The sequence below is a fragment of the Epinephelus fuscoguttatus genome, linkage group LG1 (genome assembly GCF_011397635.1).
Source record: "Epinephelus fuscoguttatus linkage group LG1, E.fuscoguttatus.final_Chr_v1".
Lineage (NCBI taxonomy): Eukaryota > Metazoa > Chordata > Actinopteri > Perciformes > Serranidae > Epinephelus > Epinephelus fuscoguttatus.
Genome location: NC_064752.1, coordinates 35,949,029 through 35,970,041, shown reverse-complemented (window position 1 = coordinate 35,970,041; position 21,013 = coordinate 35,949,029). Strand labels below are relative to the sequence as shown.

The following is a 21,013-nucleotide window of genomic DNA, read 5'->3' as shown; positions in this document are numbered from 1 at the left end:
ACGTGTGCAGCTGTTATATGAAGAAGCTATGAGAGAAATGGCAAGGGAAGGGTAAAAACATGTGCACTTGTGGCTTGCATTTGTGGAGAAGCATAGAAGTTTGTAGGAAGTGTTTAAGTTGTCTTTATTTCAAATTACAGAGCAAGATTTTGGCAGAGCGTGAAGGCTAATTTTCGAGTAATTTCAGCTCTATGGGCAGACCTAATCTCTGTATGACCTTTAAGAGATTCAAACGCTATTTTCTGCTATTGTATTGGATTAATTGTTCCTGCAGCTCATCTCCACACGCCTGCTGTGAGGAACAAACTGTAACACACCAACAAAAACATCTGACAAATAGCTTCTTAACTGACATCACGCTTTTTTATCACCCATTTTTGTGTTCATTAAGGAGAAAAGGAAGAACGGTGTCTATGATGACGCAGCACTGCAGAGGTGAGATGTTAAACATAATTAAACAAGTGTCTTAAAATACAGAACAAACATACAGAAAGCAATTTGGATTTACATGCGGCTTTAACAAACTTTTATCACGCCTACGCTTTGGGTTTTGTTGATTTATTCTGTTTATCTCAACCAACTGGGCTGCAGATTAATTCAGCTCTAAACAGAGGAACACATGCGCAGGGAGATAACTTTTATTACCTTTATCTGTCGCTTTTTTCATGTTGTGTTTGATGTGCTTCTGTCATTAATTATTTTCATGTTGCATTTTGAGATTAGCTTTCACCCAAAATAACACTGCAAAGTTCCATTATTGTCTCCATCAGGTACCTCACATACTAATTTGTTTTTCTTTCTGTGCATGTTGTCGTCACTGCAGTTTGCAGTTAGGCTGCTCTCTCTCTAATGTGTATAGGCAGTGAGTTACAAATCCTATATCTGTTTCTCAGTTGCATGCAGGTCTATTTCAGGCCTATTTGTTGTGATCTAAACAGGGGAGCCACAAATTAAAAGACTGTTTCGCCCCTCAGCTTTCTGAGCAATGAAGAAAACAAGTCTTATTTTACTGAAGGTGATTTCACCTTGAAACAGAGCTCCAAGTTGTTTTCTGCTCAGTGAGGCTTATGGAACAATAGTCTGAGAGCTGAGCACGACTGACATACTGTGAGTGACATTATTCAAATGGCTTTAATTGGTTATCTACCACATCTAGCAGAGTTATCACATCGCTTTGTGCAAACAAATAAAAAAAAAAAAAATAGCATGACTGGGTAGCTCTCAAGAATGTATGATTTACAGTGCAACACAAAAAGTACTATTTGAGACAACACATTCTCCCACTGGCACTATCCATTTAGACACAGAGAGGGACAACTGTTGACACAAATGGATACAGATGGACAGAAACAATGTTTGGCTACAATACACAGACAACAGTGTGGAGTAGACAGCAGGTAGAATTAACTCCTGGAGGTATGCTGCATACACAAAAGCATGAGCTGGACTAAAATAGTCTAAAGTGACTGGGCTGATGGATAGTCTGATATTAGTTTATCGTCAATATATCCGTATTGAAACATTCATCTGTTAGTAACAAGAAATGTCAGTAGAGAAGTGTACAAGATGTATTTGAGGTAATTTATAAGCTGTCTTACCATTGTGTAATTTGTCCACCAGAGAGTACCGACAACTTTATTGTTAAAATATCACAAATTTATGGGATCCATTCAGATCTATTTCTTTTTATTATATTGTGTTTATGTAAGAAACTGAATATCCTCTGTTATTTTTTTTTAATTCTCCGATGTATATATTGCCAACAGCCTTGAAAATCCAGTATGGATTGGGCTCTTTTCTTATCATCTTATCGGTGCTGTTTAGTGTGGAGGTGTCAGCAGGTTGGTTGTTTCATAGATACTGGATCTGGCATCAGTCATTATAGGATGGTATATACAAAGCTGTTAATTTACATGCAGAGCTAGATGAAGCTGATTACTTTTTCTTCGCTTCTATGAATTAAACATCATTTGCATTCACTTCTCGTGAAAACTTAATCTAAATGTTGATATACATGCATTTTAAACTGACCAAATAGAAATATTAGCCGTGTGAATCTTGCTGCATCTCACATTTCGATTTGACTGAGCTTCTTGGGTTAACAATTCAATTTAAAGCAATTGCAGTACATTTCAAGACCTACTCAAGCCCACTGTGAGCTAAGAAATTCAGTGTGAAAAATGATGGCATGAAAGCACAGTTAAGTATGTATAAGATCATTACGTTTTTATACCATTTACTTCAATATTTAACCGATGGACGGCTTTTTCAATAGTTATAATTCCCTAACTCTGGAGGTCAGCAGAGTTTTGTTATCCATGGTTGAGGTTTCTAAGCCAGAAAAGGAAGAATAACAAATCCTTCCTTAAAGGGATACTTTGCTGATTTTAAACCAGCTCTGTATCATAACTATGTGGGTTGTATGTGTGAATGAACTGTGGTAAACTTCCCTCTCTATCTTACCTCTGCTTATCTCTCAGCTCAAATCGCGAAATTTTGCTGTCGCTAGAGCTGTTGCTCAAACTTTAGCTTGTACTTCTCCATTTTCATATGTCCGCTACCATGGAAACAAAGACTATAGATGCTCTTTGAGAAAGACAGCCACCCTACTTTGTCTCACTCAAACTCAAGCCAGACTCAGATCAAACTGTAAAACCAGGGAGTGCTGATCAAATATAAGCCAAGGTTCTGTTACTATATTGCCAATTTGTTGCCTGAAATGTCTTTAGAAACATATTTTAGTGCACTGTTTAGCTGTAATAGGAGAATTTGTGAGTAGCAAGTGGGTGCCACACTGTTTCCCTTATTGTAATAACAGAGGGTGAAGATAATGAGATTAAACAGTAAAACTAAACAGTGCTTATTATATATAAACCAAGATTTTGCAACTGCACTGCCTCAGATGTTTTCAGAAACATATTTTAGCTTACTGTAATTGCCACCATATTGTTTCCTGTGAAAAAACAGCCAAGCTTACATTATGTCACACAGCAGCAGGAGCCTTTATTAGTCCAGGGCGGTGCTGTGCAATCTGGCAGGTGTAGGTTTTCTACGTCTTGAGCAAAAGAGAACGCCACAGCCCTTTTTCTCTGGCTTTTCTGGTCATATAGCACTAATTTGAAATTTATTTGCATCTTTCTACCGCATATACAGTCCAGTTTTATGAAAAGATCACCTTCAAAGCTGGGAAATACTTCTTAAACACAAAAGGAAACCTTTAAAGAGGCAATTTTCCCCCCTACCTCGAAAACCAAGGAAGTTAAGAGCTGTGGAAGGGGAATGGCAACTACAAAAAAATAAAGAGAAAGTCTCACATATACTACATCATCCTCGCCATTTGTAACGACTTTACACCAGTGGGTAAAATGTGTCAGTGCTTTCCAACACCTCACAGAGAGCACCACCACACTGCTGTTGCTCACCACATAAGAAGCATGTCGACAAAGCGGTTGAACACACACAAACTTGAGATTGTTTTTGGAAGGTATGTTATTTATCAAGCAACTGGGAATCATTAAACTACAGTGCTGAGTAATTATAAACAAATTGCTTCGCATAGTCCCCCAAGAAACACACTATGGCGTATGCATTTTAGCAGAGGGGTCAGAGCAGAACAGCTCGCAGCAGCAATCCTGGAGGAGGCAGAGCCTACTGTAATATATTCTATTGTACCCCAAGCCACAATTTGATCCTATTACACAATTAGACAGAGACTACTGAGTTAGAGAGGCTGTAAAATGGATTGTGTTGGCTGCTTCACAAATGAGGTTAAGGTCATATGCCGCAGACCGCAGTACAGACTGAGCTGATTTAATTCAGCCTTTGAATGGAAATAATAATGCCTTATGTTCTTTTTTTCTCTGCTCTGATAAACAAAGGCTAAATAGAACTTATGCAAACAACAAAAAAGTGCTGCTTAATATGCATATTACTGTGCATGCAAATGAGTAAGCCACATCCACCCACAAGGTGCAATATTATGCATTATTAACATATGCAGCAGCAACTGAGGATACGCAAGAGGCGCCACAGGAGTCAACACATGCATACAAAGACACACGCAGTGACTTTCCTCTCTGGTACCTGTGGCTCTGTCTGATGCGTGTGGGCTCTAACGCCCTGGTGTTGACACAGTGCTTTCCTGCCACATTACACATGACGGCACTCTGTTGACATTCTCCGCAGAGAGAGCACTCTGGGTAAAGAGAGACATGAAGGGAGCTGTTCGCCAACTGAATGCTCAACGGGCAAAGCGGTTTTGAACTGTCACAGCCAAGCCAGTGTCAGATAAGGAGTAAAATACAGTGGCTGTGGGCATGGAAGGTGTGTGCTTTGTCATGTCTTTGCGTCCTTTTTTCTTCTATCAGATATCTATGATAGTGCCACAACTTTGGGTTATTTTTATTCTTAATTATTTAGTTGCATTATTAAGTGCAATTATTCATTTAAACTCAAAATTTTTAAACATTTGAAAACAGTAAAAAATACATATACATAATGTATCTGAGACCCCAAGAAGACATCTTCAAATTTTTTCCCAAATCAGTGGTTATTTCATAATGAAATAAACAAAAAAAAGGCAGCAAATCTTCACATCTGAGAAGATTTAAATGTTTGGCTTTTTTAGCCAAGCTAGTAGAATGGTTCCAGTGATGGCAAAGCCAGTCTGTCTGAAATATCTTAACAACTATTGGATAGATTGCCATGAAAGAGATCCTTGTCCTTCAGGATAGACTGTAGTAACTTTGGAGATCTCGCACCACCCTCAGGCCAATCTTTTAATTAATGATACCTTCTAAACTAATGCCATGTTCATCAGCCTCAGCGATTCTTTGTGTTGCTAGCATGCTAACACTTTAACTATACTGTATAACGCCTATGTTGGTAGTATGTGGTATGAAACTATTAAATCAATTTCCGACGCAGTATACTACGCCAGGCATACCTGCTTCGTAGTCTTTGAAGGTGCAAGTAAACATTAGCAAAGCCAATAGCAAACCACTGCAACTGTGTCGCAGCAGCTCAGTTTTATTAAAAGACCTTCCTATCAAGACTGAAATACCTCTTTAATGTTGCTGTCTTCATGATATCAAACGTTATCTTAGCTGGCTTACCTTAAATGTTACGGCTTTGTTAGGGTAGTGGGTAGTGTTTTTATATGTTCTTTACAGCCCTGTTGCTTGATAAATTAGTTCAATATTGATTATCAAAATCACTCCACACTAGAAGCAGTCCTTTAAATAAAGCCACTTACAGATAGGAATAATTTTCCCTCAATTACCTCCCAAAGCCCTTATATACTGTGTTTGTACTTTCTCTGCACTACATGTGCCATATGGAAAAAGTGTCATTGCTCACAATATAAGGGTCAGAGATCATGAATTAATAGCCTCAGAGAACGATGGATTCTGACTACAGGCTCACCGCATATAAAGTCGAGAGCAGTGCTGAAGCGCTGCCAGGGTGTTAAACTTTGATGTATGAACTCCATATCCACATGAATAGAAAATCATTCTGTCTCCTGCTTAACTCAAACCTGCTGACCTCACTGACCTACTGTGCAGGAACATACAACACATGCAGTCTTAATTTTAAGTAACCTTTGGCTTGTTGCAGCATGGTACAAGAGATATGTTTTAGGCTTTAAGAAAAAGCCAGTTCTTCATTCATATCACACATCTTAACAAAGACACACACTCTACATGCGGGCACACGCACATACACACCTGAGTGAGTTCCTGCTGCTCCAGGTCCCATTTTTTGATGCCGTTGTCCCTCGACCCGCTGAACAGCACATCTCCCTGTACAGCCAAACACTCGATGCCGTCATAATGAGGTGGCTCAAAGTTATGAGCTGGACCTACATTACCCAGAGTTCCCTCTGCCACATCAAAGACCTAAGAGAGAGAGACGAGGTGCAGGAGACTGTTAAAGGATGTGTCTGTGATGCTGGGGCAGGGTCTGCACAAATGTGTGTGTTGTACCTTGACATAATGGTCTTTGGAGCCAGTGATTACTTGGTCTTTGCCCAGCAGAGACTGTCCCACTGTCAGACACATGACAGAACCGATGTGGCCTGTCAGCTTCCCCATTCCTTGCATCCTGCACACACACACACACACACACACAAACACAAACAAGTAGCAAAGGAGTTGAAGCAAGGCCTGTGAAATTCATTACTTACAAGAATTTTATTTTTCAAGGTTTCACTGAATGAAATCACTTTCGGTCTCACGAGTAAGGCAAAACTGCTGAGACACTGCGATGCCAAAGGCAGAGATGATACTGAAGAAATGTTTAATACATTGATTTTTCATTTCTGGGCGTTGTTCTGCATCATTAATTAGGTCTGAGCCCTTCAGCGTAAACTGTCTGGTGGTCCAATCTGTTAATCATTTCCCTCTAGAAGCATAAAAACTGAGGAGACGGCGATGCCGCTGGATTTCAGAAATAGGCACCTTGTAGGAAACACACTCACGTACACACAAGTGCTCAGTTCCTGCGCTTTCTTTTGACAGCCTTTTAATCTCTTAAGTCACATGTTAATCATCTTTCTGGTTGATTAACATCTGGCAAGTGAAAATATACATCCTCCACATCAAAAATAATTTAGAGCTGTCTGACTATCTGCATGACTGAACCAACGCATGTGGGGATGGCTATGCATTTAAATCAGTGCAGGATTCATGAATATGTACAGATGGATACATCTACTTAAACAAACAATTACATGAGTTGTTCAATGAATAAATTAATCTATGACTAAAGTAATGAATGAACAAATGTACCTGTTGAGGTCCCACATGCGAACACTATTTCCAGCAGCAGCGTAGAGCACAGATCCTGATGGGTTGAGGGCTATCTGGTTAATTTGACACTCGCCCTGTGCAAAGGTTATTGTGCGGGTGGTGGTGCCCGCACATGCATCACCTGAAACCACCTGTCCTGATGAACTGTGGGGGTAAAGCAAAGCCATAAAGTATAAGAAAGAGGGACAAATGGGAGGAGAATAAATGGGGGACAGGAGGTGGAGAGACAGAGACAAGTGTAATGAGCAGAACTTTTCTTTATTTCCTCTGGATGCATTTCACATCATATTTTTCCACATCTATCTGTCACTTTCCTGCATCTTGAAACACACCACTGAACTGAGAAAGAATATTCCCAAATCACTTCTATCAAATACCTGCTCAGCTGCAATTTTTTAGTTTAACTGCTCCGAAATGTTCTGGTTGCAGGGAGGAAACTTACGTAAGCGTGCGGATACACTTGGCAGAGTCGCGGATGTCCCACACCTTGATGTAGGAGGTGGAGACAGAGAAGACCAGACAGGAGGATGGACAATATTTTACAGACACCACGTTGTTTGGGTGGCCTTTGAGAGTGACAATCTCTTGACCCGTTACCAGGTTCCACATCTTACAGGTACGATCTGGAGGAGCAAAGAAGGGCAGCTCAAACACTGTTTGGCTTAAAAGAATAGTTTGCATTTTTTGAAGTGGTGGTGGTAGTTTGGAGAAGCAGGCAGGAGTAATGACACAGAACCTAAGCAATATACTGCTGTGGATGGAGGCAGCAGGAAAACATATTTTAGCCTCCCAAAAAAGGCCCACCTAAAAGATCAATATCAGTTTAAGTGCTATATTGAGAATATTTTCATCTCTAGACCTTGACATCAAACAGCCCTTCCAATGGGAAACTTAAGCCATTACATATGCTCTCTTCAAAGCCACCAGAGTCCTTTGACAAAAACATTAATTTTACCTTGCAGACCTTAGGAGTTTCTGATCTACTGCTGCCTTGTTTGTTTGGTTGGTTTGTGAGCTACGACTTTGTAGAATCCAAACTAACGCTTTAAAACATCAAAGTCACACAATAACACAAACAAACTGACCGACTGAGGCAGTGGTAGACCAGCAACTTTCGTGTTCTGCGAGGTAAAATTACTATATCTTTGTCAATGGTGTCTGGCTTTGAAGAGAGCATAGATGGATATACCAGCTCCAGTTCCCTGTTGTAAAAGCCTGTCTGAGGTGAAGGTAAAGGAGTGAAAATATTCTAAATAAAGCATACACTTAGACTGATATTGATTTTTTTTAGGTGACTAAAAGACGTTTTGTTGCTGCCCCCCTCCACAGCAGTACATTTTGCTAATCCTCCATGGGGGTTACACCTGACTGCTTCTGCAAACTGGGGGGCATGTCGACCACCATCTACTGTAGGCACTACACTGACTATGGATAAGTACCTGATACAACCCCACTTCAAAAGATCCAAACTATCTCCTTAACACTTGCTTGATTATATGACTAATCCATTGGTGGTGTAATGACAAGCTTTAGCTCATAATGTTATTTGCTTTGACTTAAATAAGATCCATTTAAAAAAGCTTTAAAAATCATATGTAACAGAATATACTATTGATCAAACATCAGCCATTAAGGCTACTTAAAGTAAATGGTAAATACCATTTTCAGAAAGAAATAACAGTACAGTTTGGGTACCTTTAGATCCAGTGAATAGCAGCTCATCTGTAGCATCCACACACAGGACTGGCTTTGAATGTCCCTCGGCTACAGAGACACACTGCAGGGGCGCCGTCCGACCCCCCTTCACACCCCCGATGGGATTGATCACACCCCTAAAGATCACACACACATATACAGTGTCACAGTCGATATAAATCAGTGATTAGCTGACTTCTATCCACATAGGATGTGTGCACTGTGAAAAGGCTAATCACAAACATGCGCACAAAAACACAACTGTTCTGTTCAATATACAGATATAATACAAACCCATACAAACCTCTCTGGATACATAAAGATGATGTACTCCAATAAGAAACTGTGCGCATATGCAAACACACACACACACACACACACACACACACACACACACACATACACACACCCTGTCGGTTTTCTAAGCCCACCTGCTCTGGCCTGCCTTCACTCCCCCTCGCTGCTTTCCTTTTTTGTGCAACGGACCAATTATGGCACTACAACAGTAAGAGCTGCTTTCCTATTTAACTTGTCTTTCTGTCTCCCCCCTCTCTCTCTCTCTCTCACACACACCCACACTCGTGCACAAACACACACAACCTCTTCTGTGTTATGTACACTCTCTAGCTGAACCTCTGCTCCCCCCCATCCCCCACAGTCTATGTCCCACTGACAGGCCAGAGTCCCAGAGTGCCTGGAGAGCAGTCAGCAGAGTGAGACAGAGCAGGCAGAGGGTGAGAAGAAGAGGGAGGAATGTGGGAAAATTGGTCCCCAGTGGGCTTCCTAATAACACCAGTGGTGGTTAGTGTGTATGTGAGTGTGTATGTGTGTGAAAGAGAGTGAGGTGCAGAGCGAAACAGTGAGGGAGAGCCGGAGGATGTGAGGAAGGAAAAGAGAATCTGTGATTACACACAAAACTCGGGACAGGTTTTGTTTTTGCACAGAGTGAGAAAAATACAGAAGGGTGTGCTTGAAACTTGTCAAAGATGGCAACATGCTCCTCTTCTGTGCCTGCACGCTGATGTCCCAGCACGCACACAAATACACACGTCAAATCAAAAATTAAACACTAAACCACACTTTCTGTGTATCCTCTTTTTTACAGTGCATAAAAAAATGCCAACCAAAATCAAAACTGCCAATCATCAGCCAGTGAAAAAAGATTGCATGCATGTCTGCCAAGTCTCATGAAACACAAAACAGAACCGACTTGTGCAGAATAAGCTCAAAACAATTGTTCACAGCAGCCACAGCCTGGAAGACCAACTACACAGCAGCCTACAACTCAAAAATAAACCACAGCACAACGTCCTGAAACGTCATCATCACCACATGCAGCATCCATTCTCCACCAGTACGGTGGGAGCTGACTCTCAGTTCAGCACCTCCACAGCTAGTCGCCTTTTGTGGCCCGGGGAAAAGGGTATGTGGTACGTGTGGGTAAGTGGAGAGGTGTAACAAGTTGATAACATAGTCAGATTATCAGCTTCTGCCCCTTGGCAGAGCTGTACAACCTGACTGTGATGGCAGGTGCATGGAGTGAACACAGCATCACATGAGTCTGCCCCACCCTCTTATTGGTCCAATTCCATTTTGGAAAGACTGATGATAGAACGCAGGTAATTCTTTGATAAGAAAAGAGGGGGATACCATACATGTAGCAGTTCTATTAATGTGATTTTTTTTTAATAAATGGAGAATAGAGGGAAAGGAAGATAATAAAAAAACAGGAGAATGTGAGGTGCAGTTTCTTTTGAATGAACCTTATCACTCTGAAGGTTGTTAACCCTGTCATTTTACGCTCCATCCTCATTCCTTAAAATGGGAGCTCAGGTGAAGAAAGATGTTAAAGCTATGATATACTTAGCTTTAAAATGATTATTATATTTTTGCAGATCCCCTACGCAGGCTACTCTGTTTACCTGCCAGCAAACCACTATGTGCCATTATTTTGACTGCTTTATTTATAGTTCCTCTTTTGTTTTTCTCTATAAGTACATGTACTGCACATACTATATATTGCTTAATGCAGCACTCTAATTCTCAAGCACGGCGCTGGTCCAAATGGCAGAAAGTGTTCCCATTCTATCAGCATCTGTGGAAGATATCATGGTGTGCTGTGTTATGCACTATGTGAGGGCTGCTAATGGATGTTGCAGGGCCAAGCACCAAGAGACCAGCAGACTAATGAAAACATGGAGGGAGATCAGTGTGTGCTCTTTGCAGTGCACAGAAAAACAGGCAGAAGAGCCTCAGTGAGAGGTGCATCAATTTGTGTGTGCGAGTGTGTGAGATAAATATGCAAAAATAGATTCATCAGGAAGAAGAGGACGGCATTTTGTTTTTATCATAATTATACAGTTTTCTGTTATTTGTCTTAAAGGACTAGTTTGACATTTTTAGAATGCACTTTGCTTTCTTGCTAAAATTAGATAAGCAGATGGATACCTCTTTCATGTCTGTACATTGTATTTGAAGCTATAGCCAGTAGCCAATTATCTTAACTTAGCATCAAGACTGGAGATAGGGTGGATTAGCTAGCCTGGCTCTGTCCAATGGTATCACTACATAAGTAACAAAGTCATTAACATGTTGTACTTCCTTTAGTATGTACAACAACTGAAGATTAAAAACTAAATAGTCAAATAACAGTCCAGTGCGTAACCTCTCATAAAACTGTTTTTACACTTTAGTTTTTGTACAGATGAAACATACAAGATATACATGTTCATTAGTGAGGTTTAGAAATGCTGGGAGCTAGATATTACCTTTATAAAGTACCAGGCTAGCGGTTTCCATGTTTCCACTCTTTGTGCTAAGCTAAGCTAACTGGCTACTGGCTACAGCTACGAATTTAAAAGACAGACGTCGGAGTGACACCGATATTCTCACCTAAGGGGCCTAACACACCGAGTGGACTGTCGGCCCTCGGTCAACATTGAGCCACCAGTGAGAATCTGTCGCCCTAGTTTTTGCAGTGGGTCCCGCACCCTTGGCCGTAGTTTGCCCTTGTCGTCTTTTATTTGCCAATTCAACATTTAGAATTTGTGTCAGGTATGGCGGAGCCCATCAGTGAATGAAATCACTCTGAGTGGAAGTTCAGCTCTGTGTACAAGAAGAGAAACAGAAGTGAGGAAAGTAAACAAAAGGCTTAAGTCAGAATGGTGCGAGACTGAAACAAACGTTTTATGTGAGGTTGGATTATGTTTTTAGCCAGTGAGCTCTTTGGCAGAAACAGTTCATAATTGTGTTATTGTTCACAAGTGCATGGTAAATATGCTTTGTTCTTTCAACACCAGGTTGTTATCAATGTGCTACCAGGCTAAATAGCGTCCATCCTGCCAGTTTCCCTGTTTTTAATGACAAAGACAAATTACCGCCACCTGCTGTCATGGAGAGTTATTTCCTCTCATGCAGGCGCAAAACGTTCATGCTAGTTGGTCGTTGGCTGTAGTCTTTGTAACGCAACGCAATAGTCAACCTTTGTCGCCACTAGTTCTTTGATGTCAGTTTGGTGTGTCTGAGCCTAACGCTTGACAGGAAAGCAAATTGTTTTTTCATAAAGACCTTTATCAATACTGCAGTCTTCATTGGAAATGAATGAAAATTACTTATCTTGGAAATTACTGATCATGGCTGTCTAACAGGTGATAATATCACGTGGTCACGACAGTCCTAGTGTTTACTTAAACAACATTTGCAGTTTCTAATAGCTTGCAGAAAAGTGGTAAGGTTCATTCAGGTCTCGTGTGTGAGCATCACCACAGAAAAACACAACATCACAGGTGGGAAAGGCCGTTGGGTCAAGAAAGCTGCATGTGGTTAAAACATGCACCACAGCGACCTCACCCACAGAGGTGGGAGGAAAAGAGATGGAGGAGAGGCCAGACGAGGCACTGACTACCGGTGGAGATGAGATGACACCAGGTGAGTTAACAGGCAAATGGGAAAAACAGAGAGTGACAAACACAGTTCCTCTACCTGAGCACCTCGGAGAGCGAGGAGTCGCTGTCATCCGACCTGGAGGCAGAAGAGGAGCAGGAGAGGGGAGGGGTGGGGCAGGAAGAGGAAAGGGTTAACCACGCTAAGGAAAGACAGAGGGGTTACTGGCAAAAGGGTTAAAGGGAGGAGTGACTGGAGGAAGGGTTTTAGATACAAAGCAGTGAGCAAACTGGCAGGAGAGCCTCTGTCAAACAACAAAGCTTGTCCAGTGGTTTTCAGGCAGTTTGCCATGAGATGTGCTTCTTCCCAAGACAACCACAGAGCAGGCTGTATTCTTTGACCGCTGTCGGCAGATGTTTTCCTTCCTAAAGCATGTTTACTGGAGGTACACCCACACTGAGCAATGGCTGGTTTAGTGAACTTTCCCTAGCAGTGTCAAGGCTAACATTTAAGGTTGAAGGTTAGAAATAGTTTGACATTTTGGCTTATTCACTTTCTTGCCGAGATGAGAAAATTGATACCACTTCTTATGTCTATTCATTCAATATGAGATCACACCATCAGCTGGTTAGTTATCTAGCATAAAAACACAAAACAAGGAAATAGCTAGCCTAACTCTGTCTGAGGGAAAAGCTGGCCTAGCTCTGTCCATGAGTGCAGCTTGCCAAACTCTGTCCAGAAGAACAGCTAGCCTAGCTCTGTCTGAGGGAACAACTAGCATAACTCTGTCTGTGGGAACAGCTAGCCTAGCTATGTCCGAAGGAACAGCTAGCCCAGCTCTGTCCAGGGGAACAGCTAGCCTAGCTCTGTTCAGGGGAACAGCTAGCCTAACTCTCTCTGAGAAAAAAGCTGGCCTAGCTCTGTCCAGGGGAGCAGCTAGCCTAGCTATGTCCGAAGGAACAGCTAGCCCAGCTCTGTCCAGGGGAACAGCTAGCCTAGCTCTGTCCAAGGGAAGAGTTAACATAACTCTCTCTGAGGGAAAAGCTGGCCTAGTTCCATCCAAGGGAACAGCTAGCGTAACTCTGTCCAAAGAAACAGCTAGCCTAGCTCGGTCCGGGAGAACATCTTGCCAAACTCTGACCAGGGAAACAGCTAGCACAGCCCTGTCCAAGGGGACAGCTAGTCTAGTTCTATCCAAGGGAACAGCTAGTCAAACTCTGTCTGAGGAAACAGCTAGCATAGCTCCATCCGAGGAAATAGCTGGCCTAGCTCTGTCCGTTGGTAACATAATTCTCCTACCAGAACCTCTGAAACTCACTCACCTTGAATTTGAAACGAAAAAGACATGACAATTTGAGTTTTTACATAGTTATATGCTAATCTATGACCACAACTTGTCATATTTACAACGTTTTCTACAGGATAAACAAGACTTGTTCGTTATTGAGCTTTAGAAGTGTTTTTATTACTTTCGGACAAAGCAGGATTCTGTTACCTGTTCCTGTCTTTATGCTAAGCTAAGTTAGCTGACTGTTAGCTGTACCTCATATTTGGGGTACAGACACTAAAGTGGTATCAAGCCTCTGATCTAACTCTCAAAGGCATATTTGCCAAACTGTCAAACTATTCATTGAACAAGACAGAAACAGGTACTGACAGAAAGAAGGAAGTAGTCAAGGAGGAAACACTGATGCCAGGATAATCATACACAGAGGTCAAAGAACTGCGCATTACAATTTCTACATTTTTGTAGCCTCCATGTATGACTCCTCTGGTGCTAGTGTCAGCTCCCATGTCTACCCTTTCCAGCCATATACAGGGAATTAGTGCAGAAAAGAATACAAGGGGCTGCAATCAGGGTTAACGGGGGAAAATCCAGAATGGAGGATAACATTGTCAGTCCAACTCACAGGCGGGCCTGCTCAAAGCTGTCGAGGGAAAAATCCAGACCACACCAATACTGTAGCTCTACTGTGTGTAACAGTGCAATAAAAGTGTTATTATATTATAAATATTTTACAGCCTCAGGTTTGTCACCAAGAGAGCCTGTGCTTTATACTCTGAGCATGAAATAATAAAACAAAATGATTCTGGATACGTCTGGAGGGAACAACAGTGTTAAAGGGTGACAGAAATTCCTCCATTTCTTGGTATTTATTTACTGCTGGCCACAGTGGCTATTAGCATAGTGATATTCGCTTATTCTTTCAGACTCTCAAGACAAAATCCTTTTAAAATTCATTGGTTTCGGAGGGTGCAAATGTAATGTGAAGATTAAAAAATGGTTCTGGGATTCAAAGCCTCTGTACCCATCAGACAACAAGAGAACTTTCATTTTTCCTCATTCTCATGTGTCTTTCAAATCTGTGTCAAAGGCCTGATCCCTGTCTCGTAGGCAACCAATCTGTTCAGACATAAATCGCTTGAAAAACAGGAGCAGAATGCATCCATACCATCACAATTGCAAAAAAAAAAAAAGAAAGAAAAACTCTTATTGCATTTTTAATAGGTTTTGTGAACTTGAAGCAAGGATGCACTTGAGAACATCACCATCTTCTTTCTTTGCATAGCAGACAGCTTCTCATTTGACACTCAATTACACAGAATTCATGCAGACGATTCAGACCGGCTTTCTAATTATTTTTTAATAAATTGGCCTCATTTGGCTTTGCACTTATGCTTGTGATGATGAATTAAGTGTCAGAGTTAGGTCAGTGTCAGTAATGTCAGGGCAATGAAACCAAACAAAGTGAAAATGATAGTTTAAATGATGAATCACTGGGGGAAAATCGTTGTAACCAGTGTTTCCTTCTGTAAACAAAACATTTACCCACACAAAACCTCACTTAAAAAAGGTGCAAATGACAAAATGCTGTTAATACCTTCCATCAGATGTCAACGATGTAAATGTTTGCCACAACAAAACATTTCATCCTTCTGCATCATGCTCTTTATGAAGGCTTCTCCTGTGGGAGCTACAAACGCAACCCTAAACATAAATATCCCTCCACAATGCCACCCACAGTTAATTCAAAATGGCTACCAATCACAACAGCTGCATGGAAAGATGACAAGAGCCAACTCATTTACCTACCCCTGCTCCAGATAATGAGGACCCACAGGCTCCAACACACAAATATTCACACATACAGCACACGCACAAACACAACACCCTAACTCATCTCACACAGCATTCTCGCTAACAATTAAGGGTCAATAAAGCTGAGAAATGTTCCGGATTTATAAAGATTACAAAACAAATAACTTTAGAGCCCAGCCAAACGCTGGCTGAAATTAACTGCTGACATTTGTCAGAGCGGAAAGCTGCAATTGATTGGGAACAGGAAGAGAAAAAAGGCCAGTTGCTCATTCCAGACACCTTTGCAGCTGACAACAACAACATGCATCTCATATCCATACTGTGTCTCCATCTGATGTAGCTGGACCACACACTTATTTATAACATTCTTTTAACCTTTAAGTATGTAAATAGGATGAAATAACATTAAAAACAGGCCACTTGGACACCGCGACTAATGACAGCTTCAAAAATTACCATACCTTTGAATCTAATTCTCCCTGACACAGTGTCAGCAAACCTGAATATTACGAGATAAGATTTATCGCAGGGCTGTTTTTTTATTGGATGAGATTAGATTGTACAAGATGATTTCTCTGTCTCTTGCCCATATGCAAATCATCATCATTATCATGCACATCACGTCATCTGAAAACAGACATATCACACCACATCTTGTTTATTTCTTCTATAGATGATGTTTGTATCTGAATTGCTTCCCTTCTAATTTGCATTTGTCTCCTGGTAACTCCTATATGTCGATTGGAAATGCACTGCAATTACACCTTGCTGTCAGTGTTGCTAAATGCAGCCTGTGGTTGTGGTGTGGATGATTAGATCTTCAATGCTTCAGAAGTGCACTCAGCACCTGAATGTTTGCACCATCTGTCCTCCCAGGAAATACATTAATGCCAGATGAAAAGTCTTTTTGTCTAAGAGTGGGATTCATCCAAGCATAAACTGTTGGAATAGCACACTCTTACATCTACACCGTGGACAAAAGCACTTTCCTCTCAAAAGGCCTGACCTTCAGCCTATCTACAGGGTCGGTAAAGATCTTACACCATGGAGGAGAAGAAAAGAATGGTTCAAAGTGAGGCTGAATTGAAAAGGACAAGAATCATTGTGTGAATGGACGTATGTGTGCAAGAGTGTACTCACTTGTCCAGAGCAGAACCTTGGGTTTGGTTGCTGGTGAGCCTAGAGAAGACATTGCGGTCATTCCTTGTCCTCAGAGGAGGGGAGGACGGGGGAGTGTAGCCGTCAGTGGGCCTGATGAGGGGCGGGAGGGTGAGGAAGGTTAAGGATAAGAAAAGGACAAGTTAACAAGGAGGGAGTTTGAAAATTACATTACACAGTCAAAAAATGTGATCAGTCTGCCAACAAAGTAGCTTCACTGTGAGCATTACAATGCATGTACCTGTACGCGCGGTCGTAAGATTTCCTCCTTGTTAGAGGGGAAGTGTCATAACCTCGAGACTGCCTGGGACTGACACACACATACAAACACACACACACACACAAAAGCAAACTAAGCAAATCTTCAGGGGAGTGCACAGGAGGATGATACACATCTATGTTGGAAATCTATGCAGAACAAGGGTTTTAAGCAATTTAACAGCATTTCTAGCAGACTAAAGCAACTGGCAGACTAATTTCTTTAAATATCAAATAATCACACATAACCAACCTTCCCATCCCCGAGGACTGATGCAAATTTCATTGGCTTCATCTTCTCTCTCCCTGAAGCAGTTTTATAACCCAAAAACACATCAGGCCTCTGGCAGCTTTCCACTGCTTGTTCATTTGGAAGTGTGCAGTAGGAAAATGACTCAAAAACTCTTGATGACTGTGTCTCCATTATCAGGAAATGCATTGCAAAGAGATGGGTTTTTTTTTCTCGTTGACTGTGATATTCCACAGGGTGTATGGTTATGCAATTATCCTTATGTTTCTATCCTGCCTGTTTGTTTATCTCTTGTTTTATGCTTAAATCGTCAGAAAGGTTCCAGTTCAGCTCACTGGCATTCAATGACTCTGCTCTTCGTCTTGCTCAAGGGCACTTCAGCAGAACAAATATTTACCGACACAGGGATTTGAGATGAGGTTGTGTGATAGGAGACAGGTCACCCTGCTGTCCCACACAGCAGAGCAGTGATTCCTAACCAGAGGTACTTGTACCCCAGAGAGTACTTCTGCAGGCACCAAGCTCAAGCTAATAACTGACTTTAATCAAACGACTTTTCAAGTGATTTCACTGACACAGACAAATTTCCAATGTCGAACTAAACTCATGAGAGTTTTGCTAGAGCTGTGGCGCACTCCCATTATCTCCATTGTTTGGTGTTAGGTTGTCATATAACTCAGTCCCGACTGTTTTAAGTCAGTCTTTTACATGTCTTAATGTTCTAACAATATCAGACATGTTTAATAATATTTCATTTATATTACATATTATTACATTTTTAGTCTCGGCTCATGCAAATAGAGAAGCTCAGTGCTGTGAACATTGTCAATAACCAATAGCTGCATGCTTTCCAACACCAAACAGGAAGCAGCAAACTTGGCAGACAGTAAACATGGAGGGGACTGTAAGAAGGCGATAAAATGTGAACAACTCTTGGTTCTCGTATACTGTGGAGCCAGTGTTTAATTCAAGATGTATCTGAGCCGTCAACCAGCACTTATTTTAGTCTTTTCAAAATCTCTGGTATAGTAGCCATGGTTTGTCAAAATAGAAGTTACCATTTCATTAAATGTCTGTCCACATACTTTGTCGGCTGTTAGACCTGAACACAATTTACAGTGCTTACAGTACAAAGCCCAAACAGATACCTTAAAGTAACTAACACACAGATCCAGTAGTTAGGTAAATATAATGTTAATGAAGAGATACTTGAGCTCATCTGACAGGCCTGTGGGGGTGCATCAGACTAAAAAATGCTGGGGACCACTGAAGTGGTTCTGAAATACTAGTAGTTACTTGTGAGGTTTTGTCAAATTCAACATGGCTAAAATATAAGAACCAAAACTCAATCATTCCCCCTTCCTGGTAACAGTTAAAATATGTCTTGCCAAATCTCCTGTGCCTTTTATTGACTAATTTCTCTGCTGTACTTTTATTTCCTTTGTTGCATTTAGGGCAGATAACAACTTATCACTGCACTGAAACTATATTTCTGGTCTATTCTATGTGTATTTTATTCAATTTTATATATGTTTATTTTGTTTTGATTTCATTTTTTAAATTTTATTCCACTTTAATTGATTTTATTCATTTTTTTCTTTACTAATTGCCATCTGTAAAGCTCTTTGAACTGCCTGTGTGTTTAAAATATGCTACATAAATAAAGCTGCTTTGCCCTAGCTTCATTATGAGTCACTTACAAGGTGTGTCCCCTGACAGGCAGGCTGATGGTGCGGGACGCCCTGTCCCTGTGGTAAGGGTCTCGTAGGGCCAAGCTGAGCCCAAGACTCGCTGTCCCCAGGCTCATGCCATCCTCCTGGATATCCGTAAGCGAGGCCAGAGACTTGGTGATGTGCTGCTGCTTGCCACCCGACAAGTCCAGGATGGGACCCAGATACTCCGCAGACACTGCCTTCATCTGAGCCGACAGACGAGGCTCCATCTGGTTGAAAAAATTGCACCATTTGTGTTACAGAGGACCACAGAGGACAGAATGAAATGAGAAAGGAGGACGGCGGGATATGAAAAACTGAGACATAAAATAAAGATAAAGATTGAATTTAATTAAGGCACAAGAGGAAATTAAGAACGCTGCCTGAAAATTTCATTCAGCGGGGAAACGAGCAAAGAGAATATAAAAACAGGGAAACAAACACACTAGAAATGAGAGTGGCCATTGTGGTGGTGAAATAAACGCTGGATAAAGAAAAAAATCAATAAAGGACAGAGAACACAGCATTAACAAGAGGATAAGGGGGATTGGTGTCAGATCAGGGGTTCCTCCTCAGAATATCAAACCAAGCTTTAGGAAATGGAAGAATTTGAAGTGTTTGCTTATACTGCCACCTCATGGTTTCTAACTCAAATAGCAGCTGCTCTGACAGACAAACCGTGGCATGTGTGTTGACATTGAAAATTAGAGCAAGGGTCCAAACACAATCACTACAGCAAATCTACTAACGTCTTCTGACAACATGCAGCATCATCATGATTCATAAAGGTCTGACAGGCTTGGATACTGCCAGACGCAGCACTACCTGATGGTTTGAGCACATAGAGCTATTCTGAGATATAAAGGATTGAAGTCATTAAAATCTGGATTTAAGAAATCTGGAGAAAGGACGTGTTTGTTGTGTAAACAGAAAGAGTGTGGATTTAAATCTGTAACACAGACCAGCTGTACCTTTATTTTGAAATCATCTTGGCTGTTGGATTCTTTCATCTGAGATACACTGTAGAAAGAGAGGAAATGAGAGTTAGAGAAATACACATGGATACAGAGTTTAATGAGAAATGGAATACATTTTCAGATGAAAGTTTCCCAGGATAAACACTGTTTTTTGCAAAATAAGAGCAACTTTGGTGCATTGTGGTACAGTAGATACTTTTTAAAAATGGTTTAGGGCAAAAAGACAGGGGTTCTGTGACTTCTGTCACTTCTGTGACAACAACAGTCTCACCTGCTGTCAGAGGCTTGGCTGAACTCAGACGGCTCCTCATCGGTGCTGGCATAGCCATTTTCTGGAAGCACACAAAACATGCAACTTGTCAGCCCAACACAGACAGTGGATCCATCATTTTTATTTGTTTTTGCACTCTGTTTTCATTAAAAAGAACTTGAGCTTCTACAAATCCACTGATATGGAGGGAGTTCTGCTGGAAAAACCTAACTCGCTATTTTATGACACCAAAAATAAAATCTAGGCAACTTGCTATACAACAAAACTGCTGGAGACTATGTGGGAGTGTGGAGGCAGACCATGTACACATCTTCTGGAACTGTACAAAAATGAGGATATACTGGAAAAATGTTAATTTAGTTGTAAAAAATGTCTTGGGATATGAAATCCCAAATACTTGTCCAGTGATGTATCTTGGGAATATTAAGAAGGTTGTAATGAAAGAAGATCTGTACTTGACTAAAATATTACTCGCAGCAAGTAAGAAAGCAGTCACAAGAAACTGGCTCAGTGTAAATATCCCAAGACAGGAACAGTGGTTGGAAATTGTCCAGGAAATCTTTGTTATGGAAAAATTGACATACCTTTTGAGAGTCAAAGAGAATGTATTTGTATTTATATCAGACGTGACACCAACTGAACAAAATGGAACAGTGGACTCAATAGTGGCTCATCTCCAGACAGTTTGTTAGTGTTATTACTATTGTTATTTTAATTTGTACCTTGTTTGCTGTATTGTTTTGTCTATATGCATGTGAAAACTCAATAAAAATTTAAGTTATAAAAAAAAAAAGAACTTGAGCTAACCCTTACTCGAATCCCACCCAAATCTGACCCAAACATCATTTGTAAATATTTGTCTGAACCCAGCCCATCAGGTCCCAACAGGTCCCGACAGGTC

At 41.0% G+C, this 21,013-nt stretch overlaps 1 protein-coding gene across 6 annotated transcripts in view; it reads right to left on the bottom strand.

Annotated features, from left to right (window-relative positions):
• The window catches only part of kif21b (kinesin family member 21B), a 77,449-nt gene that overhangs the window by 11,804 nt on the left and 44,632 nt on the right, over window positions 1-21,013 (bottom strand). For 4 of the 6 annotated variants that reach the window (XM_049572955.1, XM_049572963.1, XM_049572975.1 and 1 more), the window contains exons 22-32: window positions 20,113-20,173; window positions 19,836-19,884; window positions 18,853-19,094; window positions 16,886-16,954; window positions 16,627-16,737; window positions 12,486-12,524; window positions 8,505-8,641; window positions 7,252-7,432; window positions 6,789-6,953; window positions 5,985-6,102; window positions 5,727-5,897 (exon numbers count right to left, since the gene is read on the bottom strand). In XM_049572955.1, the coding sequence (XP_049428912.1) occupies window positions 5,727-5,897; window positions 5,985-6,102; window positions 6,789-6,953; window positions 7,252-7,432; window positions 8,505-8,641; window positions 12,486-12,524; window positions 16,627-16,737; window positions 16,886-16,954; window positions 18,853-19,094; window positions 19,836-19,884; window positions 20,113-20,173 (1,343 nt within the window). The remainder of the gene's footprint in view (window positions 1-5,726; window positions 5,898-5,984; window positions 6,103-6,788; window positions 6,954-7,251; window positions 7,433-8,504; window positions 8,642-12,485; window positions 12,525-16,626; window positions 16,738-16,885; window positions 16,955-18,852; window positions 19,095-19,835; window positions 19,885-20,112; window positions 20,174-21,013) is intronic. The other 2 variants (XM_049572982.1, XM_049572996.1) reach the window with 1 other exon arrangement.